Source organism: Raphanus sativus, chromosome 9 (genome assembly GCF_000801105.2).
Source record: "Raphanus sativus cultivar WK10039 chromosome 9, ASM80110v3, whole genome shotgun sequence".
Classification (NCBI taxonomy): domain Eukaryota; kingdom Viridiplantae; phylum Streptophyta; class Magnoliopsida; order Brassicales; family Brassicaceae; genus Raphanus; species Raphanus sativus.
Genome location: NC_079519.1, coordinates 11,189,727 through 11,203,800, shown reverse-complemented (window position 1 = coordinate 11,203,800; position 14,074 = coordinate 11,189,727). Strand labels below are relative to the sequence as shown.

At 40.2% G+C, this 14,074-nt stretch overlaps 1 protein-coding gene across 1 annotated transcript; it reads right to left on the bottom strand.

Moving 5' to 3' along the window:
* Positions 1 to 11,530: 11,530 nt before the first annotated feature.
* Positions 11,531 to 12,527, bottom strand: LOC108823634 (dehydration-responsive element-binding protein 1D). Its single transcript, XM_018596886.2, has one exon. It carries the CDS (start codon positions 12,429 to 12,431, stop codon positions 11,784 to 11,786), a length of 648 nt encoding a protein of 215 aa, XP_018452388.1. The 5' UTR covers positions 12,432 to 12,527; the 3' UTR covers positions 11,531 to 11,783.
* Positions 12,528 to 14,074: the final 1,547 nt, after the last annotated feature.

The window sequence follows — 14,074 nt, the reverse complement described above, 5'->3', positions numbered from 1 at the left end:
CTAAACATTAATTCAACCAACTCAAGACAATTAAGAACATACTTATATTATCCTAAAAACGGGTTCAAGCAAATTAATACATAATATCAAAAGATAGCATATGCAAATGCTCCCCCATAATCTTAGCCAGTCTGAAAACATGAATAACAAGAAATTGCAACAAGTGGTGCAATTGAAATAACATAGACATAAAACAAAGCAACAGAACACAGCTCCCCCACAATCTTGGTCTTCTACATCCTAGTCTTCGTCTTCTCCCCCTGCTTGTGAGCACACGGATTAAAAACACCAAGAAAAATACCTCACATATGCATAAGGATAGGAATACTAACCTGCCACAGCGCTCTGAAGATCCTGAACTATCTCAGCTAGCGCTTGAAGGGCTCGTGTTGTGTCCTGTAGTGCCACTTGCAAATCAACACGGCTGAGTGGTCCTTGAGGGATGGCAACTGATCCAAGTTCATAAAGGGATACACGACGTGGTGCAGTTCTGGAGCTTGGTGTAGCAGTTCGTGGAGCAGGAATCGGAGCAGGAGATGCCTGACGGGTTGTCCTTGCAGAGCTTCTCTTTGGTTCAGCTTTAGCTGGTCCCTTTCCTTTCGCTAGTCTCTGCTCATAGATCTCGCCCACTCGTTTATCCTTCTTGTAGAGAACCGGACGTTGGAGCTTGTCACTGGGATAGGATGGAACCGCCTGCTGACATTGAAGAAGTGCCATGATCAAGCGAGGGAAGATCAACCAGCGGGCATCATTGACTTGAATCACTCCAAGATTAAGAATCTGTCTGAACATCATCTTCCCCAAATCAACACGGACTCCATGAGCCATCTTGTAGATCAGTCTTGCTCTCTCAAGTGAGACATATGTCTTGTGAGTCGAGGGAATCCAGTTGTATGCAGCTATGATCATCAAAGCCCCGTAGCATGGAGTAAGATCCGCTGTAGTGAGACCATCCCATTCTGTCTTTGTATCTCCGGTGATGAATGAAGCCAACTCAGTTACCGAGATATCATCCAACGTTGCGGCTTCCTCCTCTTCTTCCTCAGTAAGTGGTTCCCAATCTATGGCATTATTGATGTGCGCAGGTGAGAACTTGTACTCTTGTCCCCGCACAGAGACAACCACTTCATCAACATCCGCTTCAGCTTTAGTACTCGGCAGACCTGCATAGAACTCAGCTACAACTTGCTCAACATACACTGCAAGACTCGAGACAGTTGATTCCATAGATCCTTTCTTGATAATGGCCAAGTAACCCCACTGATCAGCTTCCTTCATATCTACCGAACGCTCAGCAAGTACTTTACGCTTAAGGAACTGATCATACCTTTTCTTGATGAGAGGAGACATTGGTTCAGCACTTTTGTCACCAGACCTTCTCGATCTCAGCTGAGGCGAGGCTCCTGCTTCCTTAGCCAAATATGGAGACTTGGCTGCATCTTCTGGTGTGAGAAACTGAGATTGAGTTGGTGTACTCGACTCCCCTGTCTTCCTCTGTTTTGCGGAACGCAACCCTAATTGCTGCAGCACTCGTTTCTTTCTCACTTCCTTCTGTGAAGCTTCAACATCTATGGGTTCGTCATCCACCGGCTTGCCTGACTCAGCCTCGGCTCCACTCTGTTCCTTCTCGTCTTCAAAGACAACCAGCGGTAGAGGAGACTCATCCTTCTCTTCCAACGATTTATCAGAGACCGGCACATCTTGAATGTCAGCATTAGGAGATCCAAGTTGCGGTTGCGGATCTGCTTCAGGCACTTTTGTTGATGGTTCTTCCCTAAGACCCGGAGTTCTTTCATCGCTATCCTCTGAAGCAGCTTTCTCATTCGCGGTGTTGAACGAGTCAAGCTCCTCAGTAACCTCAGGTAGAACATCAGAAACGGGCATATCGTTTCTCGGCGGAGGCGATTCAGGTTCACCATCAGTGAGTGACCTTCGACTTTCTTCAGGCACTGCATGTGCCTCTCCCTTGGATGATTCGACTTGTTGAGCTGCTTTCTTTGCTTTCACCATGGTAGATGTCGGTTTCTGTATGAGAATCGTGTGAGAGATGAAGAGAGGCTGCGAGATTGAGCTTCTTAAGCACGATGGAGATTTTCTAGGGCTTGTTCCCCACTACTTCCCTTAACGGAATAAAACTGAATCAACTTTTTCTGATATTGCAGATCTGGTCCCTAACTTTTTATCCTCTCCTTTGCATGCCTACAACATTTAATTTCTCTCATCCAAACACACAATCATTAGGCACATTCGTGAATTATTAATGTATCATCAGACTTTCAAGATAGTAATAAAACACGAGTCACAACTCACAATTGGCTGAATCAAAATTACTGTACAGCATTAGATCAATTCAGTTCAGTTACCATTTGTGTGAAGTGCTTCACGAGTTGCTTCAGTACTTGATTCAAGTTGCACATATAACTCTTTCTAGATCTTATATTCTGGTGCAGCCGATTGTCTTTTTATGGCTAGCTTTCACATTGATATGCCTTTATCAATGTTGCCGGTTTTCATTCTTTATTCTCGTGCTGTGAAACCCCTGTTGTTTCCCATCATGAATGTATCAAAACCCTTTTTATTTTATTTTCTGAGCATCTTTCTGTATCATTGCTGGCTCTTTTTATTGAGAGGGGGGGGCCACAGATTGACGTGAAACCTGTACCATTACAACATTGACGGCATATCAAGCAGCTCTTTTCCACAGCGTTCTCGGGTTCCAAAACCAATCTGAATCATATGTACATCCCGAATCAGCACCTGCACTACTCTCTGCACAACTTGACTCAACAATCAAGATTACACACACCAATTGCATTTCTTAATGTGATAAATCGATTAAATTCGAGAGGTTTAGTGAATATATCAGCCAACTGCAAATCAGTGACTACATGTTCTATTACTACCTGATTGTCTTCAACTAATTCTCTGATGAAGTGGTGCCTTATGTCAATGTGCTTCGTCCTTGAATGTTGGACAGGATTCCTCGAGATATCAATTGCACTTTTGTTGTCACAATACACAAGAAAGGGACCCGATTGCATTCCATAATCAGCTGACATCTGCTTCATCCAGATAAGTTGTGAGCAACAGCTGCCCATGGCAATATATTCTGCTTCCGCCGTAGAGAGTGATACAGAGTTCTGCTTCTTGCTCAGCCACGAGATAAGATTGTTTCCAAGAAAGAAACATCCTCCACTGGTACTCTTTCTATCATCAGCACATCCTGCCCAATCAGCATCACAGTATCCCATCAAGTTTTTGTTGGAATTCTTCGAGTAATACACGCCCAAGTTCTCTGTTCCTTTGACATACTTGATAATCCTCTTTACTGCATTCAGGTGTGATACCTTTGGCTTAGCTTGATATCGTGCACACACACCAACACTGAATGACAAATCTGGTCGACTCGCAGTTAAGTACAATAGACTGCCAATCATCCCTCGATAGAGCTTGACATCCACATCTTCTCCTGCTTCATCTCGTGCCAGCTTCAGTGATGTACTCATGGGTGTCTTAGAACTTTTGGAATTCTCCATACCAAATCGCTTTACCAAACTGTTAGCGTAAGCACTCTGAGAAATGAAGACACCTTTCTCTGACTGAGACACTTGAAGTCCAAGAAAGTACTTCAGTTCACCACACATGCTCATCTCAAACTCTTGAGTCATATTCTGAACAAACTCATCTACCAGCTTCTGTGACGTGCCTCCAAAGATAATGTCATCCACATAGATTTGAACAATGATTATCTCTTTTCCAACTTCCTTGAAGAACAGCGTCTTGTCTATACTCCCTCTGATGTACTCTGCTTCTAACAGAAACTTTGTGAGTCGTTCATACCATGCACGCGGTGCTTGTTTCAACCCATATAGTGCCTTCTTCAGTCGGTACACATAATCATGATGCACTGGATCCTCAAATCCCTTTGGCTGCTCAACATAGACTTCCTCCTGAAGGACTCCATTGAGGAAGGCACTTTTCACATCCATTTGATGCACTTTGAAGTTCAGAATGCACGCCATTCCCAGAAACAACCGAATGGATTCCAATCTTGCAACTGGGGCAAAGGTTTCTTCAAAGTCTACTCCTTCAATCTGCGAGTATCCTTGAGCTACAAGCCTTGCCTTGTTACGAACTACTTCTCCATGCTCATCAGTCTTGTTCTTGAAGATCCATTTAGTGCCAACCACGTTTACTCCTTTAGGTCTAACAACCAGTTCCCACACATCGTTCCTAGTGAATTGCTCAAGTTCTTCCTCCATTGCGACAATCCAATATTCATCACGTAGTGCTTCAGTGTGTGTCTTAGGTTCTATTGATGAAACGAAACATGCGAACTGCACCATTTCTTTAAAGTTGATCACCTTTCCACGCGTTTTTCGTCCTTCTTCAATCCCTCCAATCACATCAGACTTCGAATGATTGCGATGAACTTGCTGAATCACTGGTTGCGGTACTGTATCTGAGATCGGACCTTCCTCAATGGCTTCAGTAGCAGCTACGGATGATCCACCTTCTTCCTCTTCATCTGATCCCATGTCATCACCTACAACCACAGACAAATCATCAAATACAACATTAACTGATTCTTTAATTGATTCTGTCCGCTTGTTGTAAACTCGGTATGCTGAACTAGACTGTGCATAACCCAGAAAGAATCCTTCATCACTTCTTGAGTCAAACTTCCCAAGGTAGTCCTTGTCATTCAGTATGTAGCACCTGCATCCAAAAACATGAAAGTAACTAAGATTAGGAGTTTTGCCTGTCCACATCTCATACGGTGTCTTTGTTGTCCCTTTTCTAACATACACACGGTTGATTGTGTAACACGCCGTGCTGAGTGCTTCAGCCCAGAACCTCTTGGCTATCTTGTTACCATGGAGCATTGCTCTTCCCATTTCCTGTAGTGTTCTATTCTTTCGTTCAACCACTCCATTTTGCTGAGGTGTCCAAGGTGCTGCAAACTGGTGAGCTATTCCTCTTGATTCAAGAAAGGTAGTCATGGCTTCATTCTCGAATTCACCTCCATGATCACTGCGTATCTTCTTGATTCCTCCCTTTTCATTTATGAGTTGAAGTGCCCAGATTTTGAAACTCTCAGACACTTCTGACTTTTCTCTGAGAAAACGAACCCAAGTGAACCTGGTGTAGTCATCCACTAGCACAAACACGTACTTCTTTCCTCCGATACTCTCGGTTTGCATAGGACCCATGAGATCCATGTGAACTAGATCCAATGGTGCCTTTGCCTGAACATCTGGTACCTTTTTGTGTTGTATCTTGACTTGCTTTCCCTCATTGCATGCACCACACACAATCTTGTCATCGATCTTGAGTTTGGGTACTCCTCGAACCAAGTCGTTGCATACTAGATTCGTTAGATTCCTGAAGTTCATATGTCCCAAACGTCTGTGCCATAGATCAATATTCCCTTGAGCTGACAAGCACTTGACCTTCTTTTCCCACATGTAGCAGTTATTGCCAGATCTCACACCTTGTAGCACTGTTATACCATGTTGATTTATAGCACGGCAATCAATTGCTGAGAAGCACACGGTAAGTCCATCATCACACAGTTGACTCACGCTGATTAAATTAGCCTTTAATCCTTTGACAAAGTAGACATTCACCAATTTTGGTACTTCTGAGTTACACGTCGTACCTTTTCCTTGAATGACACCACAGCCTCCATCTCCAAAGGTTACCTTTCCTCCTTTTACCTTTGACACTTTGTCTAGATACTCAATGTTTCCCGTCATGTGTCTAGAGCACCCACTGTCGAAGTACCATGGTTCCTCAGATTCAGACTCACTTGACACTCGCGCCATGTTACATCGTATGGTACTTCTTGGGTCAGTCACTATCTTAGGATACAAGTCGGTTTTCTTCATCCAGCCTCGAGAAGTCTTCCCTATTCTCCAAAACTTGTGTTGTCTCCATACTTGTTTGACTCGTTCCAGATACTTGTAGCAATATCTCTTGTAATGACCAAACTTCCCACAGAAGAAACATCCACTCATCTGGGCTGGAGTAGTTTGTGTCTTAGTTTCTTCAGGATACGCAAAACCTCCAGACACAAAGCGCGTTGTACCTGTTGAGCTACTCTGTCTTCCAGTGTAACCAAGTCCCATCAATGAGTTTTCCGTTCTTCCACTGCTCAGAATCTTGTCAAGTTGCTTGGTTCCAGTGAGCATCTTAATCTTCCGATATTGCTGATCTAATTCAGCTTGAAGATCAGCTGCTTTCTTTCTTTCAGCCAGTAACTCTTCTCTGAGCTCATCCGCTTGTTTAGACAGAACCAATTTTTCTTTGATCAGATTCACACTTTCCTTAGCCAACTCAGCTTCTCTGTTGAGGTCATCCTTCAACACTTGTACTTCAACTTCCAGCCGTGCCTTCTCTTTAGCCAATGCCAAATTCTCCGTTCCCAGCTTCACTAGTGTCTCTCGAACTTCCTTGTAGCTTTCATCTAAGTCATTTTCTTGCTCAGCATCACTCTCAGATCCTGAGTCACACTCCACGATTCCTAGAAACGCCACAAAGTTGTTCACTTCCTCTTCACTTTCGCTGTCGGACTCACTGTCATTGATTCCTATCATGGATTTTTCTGGCTTTCTTCTACCATCCGACTCGCACTCAGCTTGAGTGTGTCCATATCCCTTGCAGTTATGACACTGAATCTCTCTTCTTTTCACAGTGGGACACTCAGTTCGAAAATGACCATACCCCTTGCATTCATAGCACTTAGCATCATTCTTCCTGTAGTTCTTCTCTGGCTCAGACGTCTTCCTACCTTGGCCAAACTTCTTCTGCCCATTCTCCACTTTTCGTAGAGCTCTATCAAACCTTCTGACCAGAAGACTCACAGGATCGTTATCATCCGTATGCTCCTTTTCAACTGATGCAAGCGCAATTCCTTTTTCCTTCATTCCACCAGACACACCAGCCACTTCCATCTCATGAGCTTGTAACATTCCAACCACTTCATCAAATGTCATCTCGTCAGTGTTACAGGAGACGGTCATAGCTGCTTTGTATGCCATGAACTTAGACGGCAAGCACCTCAGGAAATTCTTCACAAGTTTCTTCTCTTTATATTTCTTCCCAAGCGTAAGTGCTTCTTGTGCCAGTGAGCTAATCTTTGAGCTGAAATCTCCAACAGATTCATTCTCTTCCATCTTTAGCTCTTCAAATCTTGTTGCAAGCATATCCTTTCTAGAACTCTGAACCTTTGAGGTTCCTTCAAAATGCTTCTGCAGAATATCCCATGCATCCTTTGCTGCCTCGCATCCTTGAATTAGTTCAAACTGCTTCCTTGCTACACTGCAATGTATGACAGTTAGTGCACGAGCATTGAACTTAGCCATCTTGTTCTCATCATCAGTCCAGAGCTCCTCCAGTTTTGGAACATCTGTCCCATCCTCGGCTCTTGCAACAGGTGACTTCCAACCAGATTCCACAGCTTTCCACGCCAATGGGTCAATACCCTTGATTGTAGCCTTCATGCGCGCCTTCCAGAATCCATAGTTTCCTACTTCAAGGATCACCTTGGAACTTATCACCAACTCGCGATAGCTATCCATCTTACTCCGCAGGATCTACCTGTTTAAATAACAAAGCACAGATACCTGCTCTGATACCAATTGTTAATGTAAGATAAGCAAGCTACGCTATGTAGAACACACAGTAGTACAGGGTTATTCAAATCCAAGAAATACGACTATATTTATTCTTTCAAAAGCTCTTACAAGTTCTTCTTAAAAGCAATAAAACAAACAAGCTCAAGACAAACCTCGACTTGTTTGCTAGTCAACTCGTTCAGAGATCTAAGACAGACTCTGAACCACCTAAGCTCTTAACCCCTAGATGCTTTGCTTCTCCTTCTTAGAACGTACAAAACTCTCTATTGCTAAAAGCTCTCCCTGTGTGTTAACCGGCAACACAGTGCCAACGCTTCCTTTATATATCTTTGAGGAAGCCCTAGATCTAATCTATCTACTCAATGGAAACTTTCCATTTCTTCTACTTCAGCGAATAAGCCAATCTTCCTTTTCTCTTTAGTTCGATTGCCTCTTCTTCAAGTCTTCCTTTAATGTTCCTCTTCATTAAATCTTCTTTTAATGCATCGGTCTTGATACATGCTTCTCACGAACCACCTCTCTGATGTAGTAGTTCATGTCACACTTCATGAACTACTTCAGCTCTGCTACAGCATCGTCTTCCCATACACCTTCAGGAGGCTCCTTTGATGGTGAGAGCAGCTGCGTCGTGTGCAAGCGCCGCCATCTCAGCCGTGGAGAATGTGCCGAGCCAGTAATTAAAAAGACGATGAACAGTAACTCATAAAATATTAGCTCTATGTTGTTGTGGAGTTTTATGTAATTTCACCCATCCTCCTTGCATGATTCTGCAAATAACATTTTTATTGCATACATACCTAAATATCTTCTTATTCATGGTTTTCTAGCTAATTAGGCCTAAAAAGAATAATAATTCATAATATACTAAAGTACAAGTCACCTATGTAATCATAATTTGACATTTGGCAAAACTTAAAAACAATAAATAAAATAACAAATTTCTCATTCAAACAAAATTCATTTGATCAAGTTTTTGGTTGATTTCCAAATATCTAAATCCCTGAATTTTTTCACATCATCAGCACTGCGTTCAAAGATGAATATCACGTTTTGAAACTGTTTTTTTTCTTCTATTTCACGTTAGATGAATGTTTCATCGGTCTCTTTTCATCTTTCTTTCTTAATCTCTATTGCTCTGTACTTTGAGTTTTTCTCTTTCTATTGAGATCTTCTACCGATACCAATATATTTCATACAAGTTTATGATCACGCTTGGTTAAGATATGGTTTCTTCTTATTTCTATTAAAAATCTATTAACTGTTTATTTCAGGTTAAAATGTCACTTGAGTAATTGTTTTATAGCTTTAACAGCAACAAGGATAAGATAGGTATGTTCAAGTTCAACTATGCTATCTACAAAACTGGCTGTTCTTTCTATGATAAATTACTTGCATTGTTTTGCATCTAACCAAAACAGAAATGATAAGAAGGAAGAAGACAAAAGACAAACAAGATTTTAACAAGAAAGAATCATTATACTGCCAACAGACGAACAAGAAAAAAAATGTATACATATTGGTTTTCTGATTCTCTCTCTTATGTTGCTCTTTAACATTTTGTTTTTGTAGTCTATCCCACAGCTAACAAATAATGATCAAAAATGGGGAAATACAACAAAAAAAACTCAACATTCTATCAACGAATCGTGTCCCATCTCCTCTAGCGGCTGAAGGACTCGCTCTTCGGGAAGCTGTGCGGCTATGTAGCGGAGAAGACTTGAAGATGGCAGTCTTCGAATCGGACTCTGCTCAGTTCGTGAAGGCTATCAACTTGGGGACTCCCTCCAAAGAGCTTTATAGTGTAATCGCTGATGTCTCTGTTTTTGTATCAGCTTTCGATTATGTTTCCTTCGCTTGGATACCTCGAGAGAGGAATTTCATTGCTGATAGCTTAGCAAAAGATGCATTGAATGTATCAAAACAACAAATGGTTGGTGATGCTGTTATAGCTTCCACCAAACTTTCACCCCCCTATTTAATAGAAATGTGTTTCAAAAAAAAAAACAACTATAATGGTGCAAATTGGTAAAAAAATTGTTTGGTTTTGGTTTGACCATTACACATATTACACTATGTTAGAATCTTTTTTTTTTGTTGAAATGTTAAGTTTACACCAACAAAAAATGAATATTACAAATTATTGTTTAGGAATCGAATATGAGAGCGAAAATAGGCTTTTAGAACACATGAGAATGATCTACATTTAAAAAGTAAAAATGAAGACAGAAAAAAAAGACTAAGAAAGTGTAGTTGCAGGTCACCCACATGGTACAAGCGTGAGAAGGCCAAACAGAAGAAGCGAGGAAAAGAGAGAGAAAAATCCATCGTCATTCCCACCGCTTCCGGCCGACGGCGTGGGCTTCCACAGTCACCGTCGGTCCAGATTTCTTATCCGTTTGCGTCTCTGTTTGCTAAGTTTTATCTTTCTAATCTTCGGTTTGTTTTTTTAGCTTCCGTCGTCGCGCCGATTTCTCGGTAGACGGTCGGCTCTAGTTCTCCGTTGTTGGTCCTTTCCGTCTAAAGGAAAACAAGCGGTTTTAGGTTGCGTGTGTAGGAGGAGGCTTCTTATGCTCCGGTAACTCTCTCTTTGGTGACTAGTTTGTGGGTTTCGGCTTCTGTTCTAGAGGAGCTCTCGCGTCGACGATGGATGCTCTCCGGTGTTTGGAAGCGGTGTTGAAGTAGATGTGGGTTGCGTTGATGCGGTTTGAGATCTCGGGTGAATCCCGATGAATCTCGCCGATGGTCTTAAGATGGCTTGGCTCCGAGGATTTGCGGCGTCGGGTGAGTCCCGGTCGTGGTCTCCGGAAAAAACATGCAACGGCGGTGCTCGTCGGTTTGGAGGGATCGAGAGACACATGCGTCCGAAAGGATGCGGATTGCGACACGTTGTAGGGCTTTCCGAGGTGTCGGTGAAGTTTAGATTTTTGTGGATTTGGGCTGTGGCCCATTTTCCTTCGCTGTATGTTTGGCCCAAGTATGATATGGGCTTTAGCGTTGTTTGTATGTTTTGGTTTGTGAGTTTCGGCCCTGTAACGTTTGGGCTTTGGGCTATTAATATAATTCCAATTTGTGAAAAAAAAGAAAGTGTAGTTGCAGGACATATAATTCTTAAATTTCAGGGCAAATGAGGGAGAGCATTCTATCTGTGTAACATCAAATTGGTTTCTGGTGAGTCATTTTTACAGACGTTTAATTTATTTGTTTTATTTTTATTATATCGACTATAACAAAAAATATATTTTGAAAAGATTTATTTAGAAAACAAATACAGATAAAACTGAATAGAGAAAATACGCATTTTATGTGTTATCCATATTTGTGACTATAGTTATGTTTCTTTTAATTAAAAACCAAAGAACATTACAACTTTATAGGTCCCAATTTTATATGAAAAAAATAATTAAAATGCAAGTAAAAATTGGTAAAAAGAATTTTCATAGGTACTTATCAAAGTATTATTTCCTAGAAAATAAATGTCCATATTTGTAGCATTGATCAGTTTTAAGACCTTTGATTTAAATGTAAAACATAAAAATTGTTTCTCACATTTAGACGTAAATGACATAGCTTTGCTCATACTTAAAAACAAAGGAAATTTGCCCCAATAACCATACAAAAAAAAACAAATACACTATCTAACTAAAAACAGACTATCTCTTCTTATTTCTCTTCCTATCTCTCTCTAACATCTTACTACAAATCTAGTTATCTCTTTTTTTTTGTTATTTGACAAATACACCCTAAAAACAAACATTTATGTTTTTTCAGTGCAAATGTTAGGAACAAACAATTACGTTAAGCTTTCCTTTCATTATATTGTTGTCAATATGATTGTAGAAAGTAACTTAGCTATGTTTGATTTAGTAGATAACTTTTAAGTATTTACTATGTATGTAAATATAATGGATTTATTTTCTAATAAAGTTAATTTTACATTGCAATAGGCATTAAAAAATAAAAACTGGATCCGCCCATTAGTGCGGACAAATATCTAGTACAGTATTTATTATTAGACTCGTCTATCTCTATTCTCTTTCCGTATCGTACTACCAATAAAAAATAGGTAGTTGAACTTTTGACCAATCCTAGACATTTAAAACTCTTACAAAAATTTAAATAATAAAAGAAAATTAAATTCAAACTCTAAAAACTCCAGAGTGACACGTCAGCATCTCCGGTCAAGTCGTTATGATTCCATCCAAGTTCCGGCGGCGGCAAGAGCATCTCCTCCGCCATATCCTCAAGAAACCTTAGATCGTCCATATAAAACACACCGTTCTCCTCCGCGGTCTCCCCACGCGTCTGCCCCACCGTCTCCTCCGCCGGTTTCACTCCCTCAACCACAGTCATCATCTCAGTTGTAGCCGTCTCGTTCTGAAACGCCATTGCAGCTTCAGCCGCAGCTTTCTGAATTTCTTTAGGACAAGTAGACTCGGGAATCCGGAGACGCCACGCCGAGTCGGCGAAATTAAGACAAGCGGAGCGGCCACGAAGGGCTAAAGCGGCGACGTCGTGAGCACGAGCGGCCATTTCGACGGTCGGAAAAGTACCCAACCAGATCCTAGATTTCTTATTAGGCTCCCTAACTTCACAAACCCATTTCCCTGAGTTTCTCTGACGAACTCCTCTGTAAATCGGATGACGTGTCTCACGAAACTTCTTCCTCCCTGCTCGTTTCTTCGGACAGCTCGAGGCTAGCTTAGGAGAACACTCACTACTGTCGGAAACAGGAGATCTGTGGTCTGGGATCGAGAGGAAGGAGTCTGAGAAAGAAGTGTAAAATGGATCCATCGAGTAAAACGAAAACAGAGTCTTGATTTTGGATAAGGTGTTTAATTTCTCTTTCTTTCTTTTTGGATTTTAAAGTGTTTTATGGAGAAAGAGGGGAAGATTTTGTTGTTTTTATAAGGTGTTAAAAAGGGGAACACGGAGAGTATCTGGTACCGACAGCTGTCCCATGTCTATCGGCTAACACGTGTCCTTTATTTACTTAGTCTTGTGTATATGTATAGCTATTGTATACTGTGTGATGCAGCTATTTGATGATTCAGTTTTATTTAATAGTTATGTTCGTGGAAAGGGGACGCTTTGGAGAAAAAGACAAAAGAGGCTTTAGTTAAAACGAAAAGAAAGAAAATGACGTCATGGAACACGGTTTTGACAGTTGGATTGTAACTGCTTCTCTTTGGTTCGGGAGGTGCGCCACGTTAAGATGGACGGTGCGTTCGCTGTCAAACCACGGTTTGGGGTTTTGTTTTTTGAGCCTGACCCCACGCGCTTTTTCTTGTGGGACCGGTATTGTTTATCTTTGAGATATTATTATAGTTTTATGGATCTTTTTGGTATCTAATAGTCAACTAGAATACTATACAGACGTTAAGTGTGGGCTTTAGGTTTTCTATTCAGTTTCGGTTCAGATCTATTTAGGTGTTGAATTTTTGAGGTAAAAAATTTTAGCTTTATTTGAATTTTTTCGGACTTGGTTCAAATTCGGATAATCCATTTACAACTATTTTAAATTTTTTATAATAACATATTACATATAAATTAGAATAACATATGTCAAAATATTTTAGATAGAAAATCAATAGATATTTTAGATAGAAAATCAATAGATATTTTAAGATAGAAAATCAATAGATATTTTAAAAACATAGAATAACATATGTCAAAATATTTTACATATAGTTTGAATATTTAGATAGAAAATCAATAGATATTTCAAGTATTTTTGGTGTTTTGAGTATATTTTAGCTATTTTAGACATTTACTTTGACTATTTGTATATATTTTAAAATATTTTGGATAACTTAAAAGTATCTTATATATTTAGATTTTCAATATACAGTATTTAAAAATAATTAATATTTTTAGACATAGAAATCTATTTTGCATACATTCGGGTACGCAAAATACTTCAGTTTGGGTCGGGTTCGGTTTTGGTTCTCTAGATACCAAAATTTTGAACCCATTCAGATATTTAATCAATTTCGGTTCGGGTTCGGTACTATTTTTTGGATCGGATTCGATTTGGTTTTTCAGATTCGGATTTTCCCAACTTATCACGTGTAGGGTACGGGTCTGGTTGAGTTTCTTTTGTTAAGACTGGAATAAATTTGACATTGAGCTTTTCAGTTTATACTGTATAGTTCACTTTTTGAACATACATTATGAGTAAAGATTAACATTCTCATTAATTGTAAATTATTTACAGGTATGGTTTATATACAACTCAATAACTCACTAATGAACCGAGTCTAAACCGTAAACGTTAACCAACTATACAATGTGTATGCACATACTAATATACATCCAGAAGTAAAATCGTGTAAATCGGTTCGGTTTGATTTGGTTAGGGTAAGAAAGCCATTTTATTGTTTTCTTGCACTATGAGGATTATATTAGCTTTGGACTCGCATGAAAAACTATGTTCT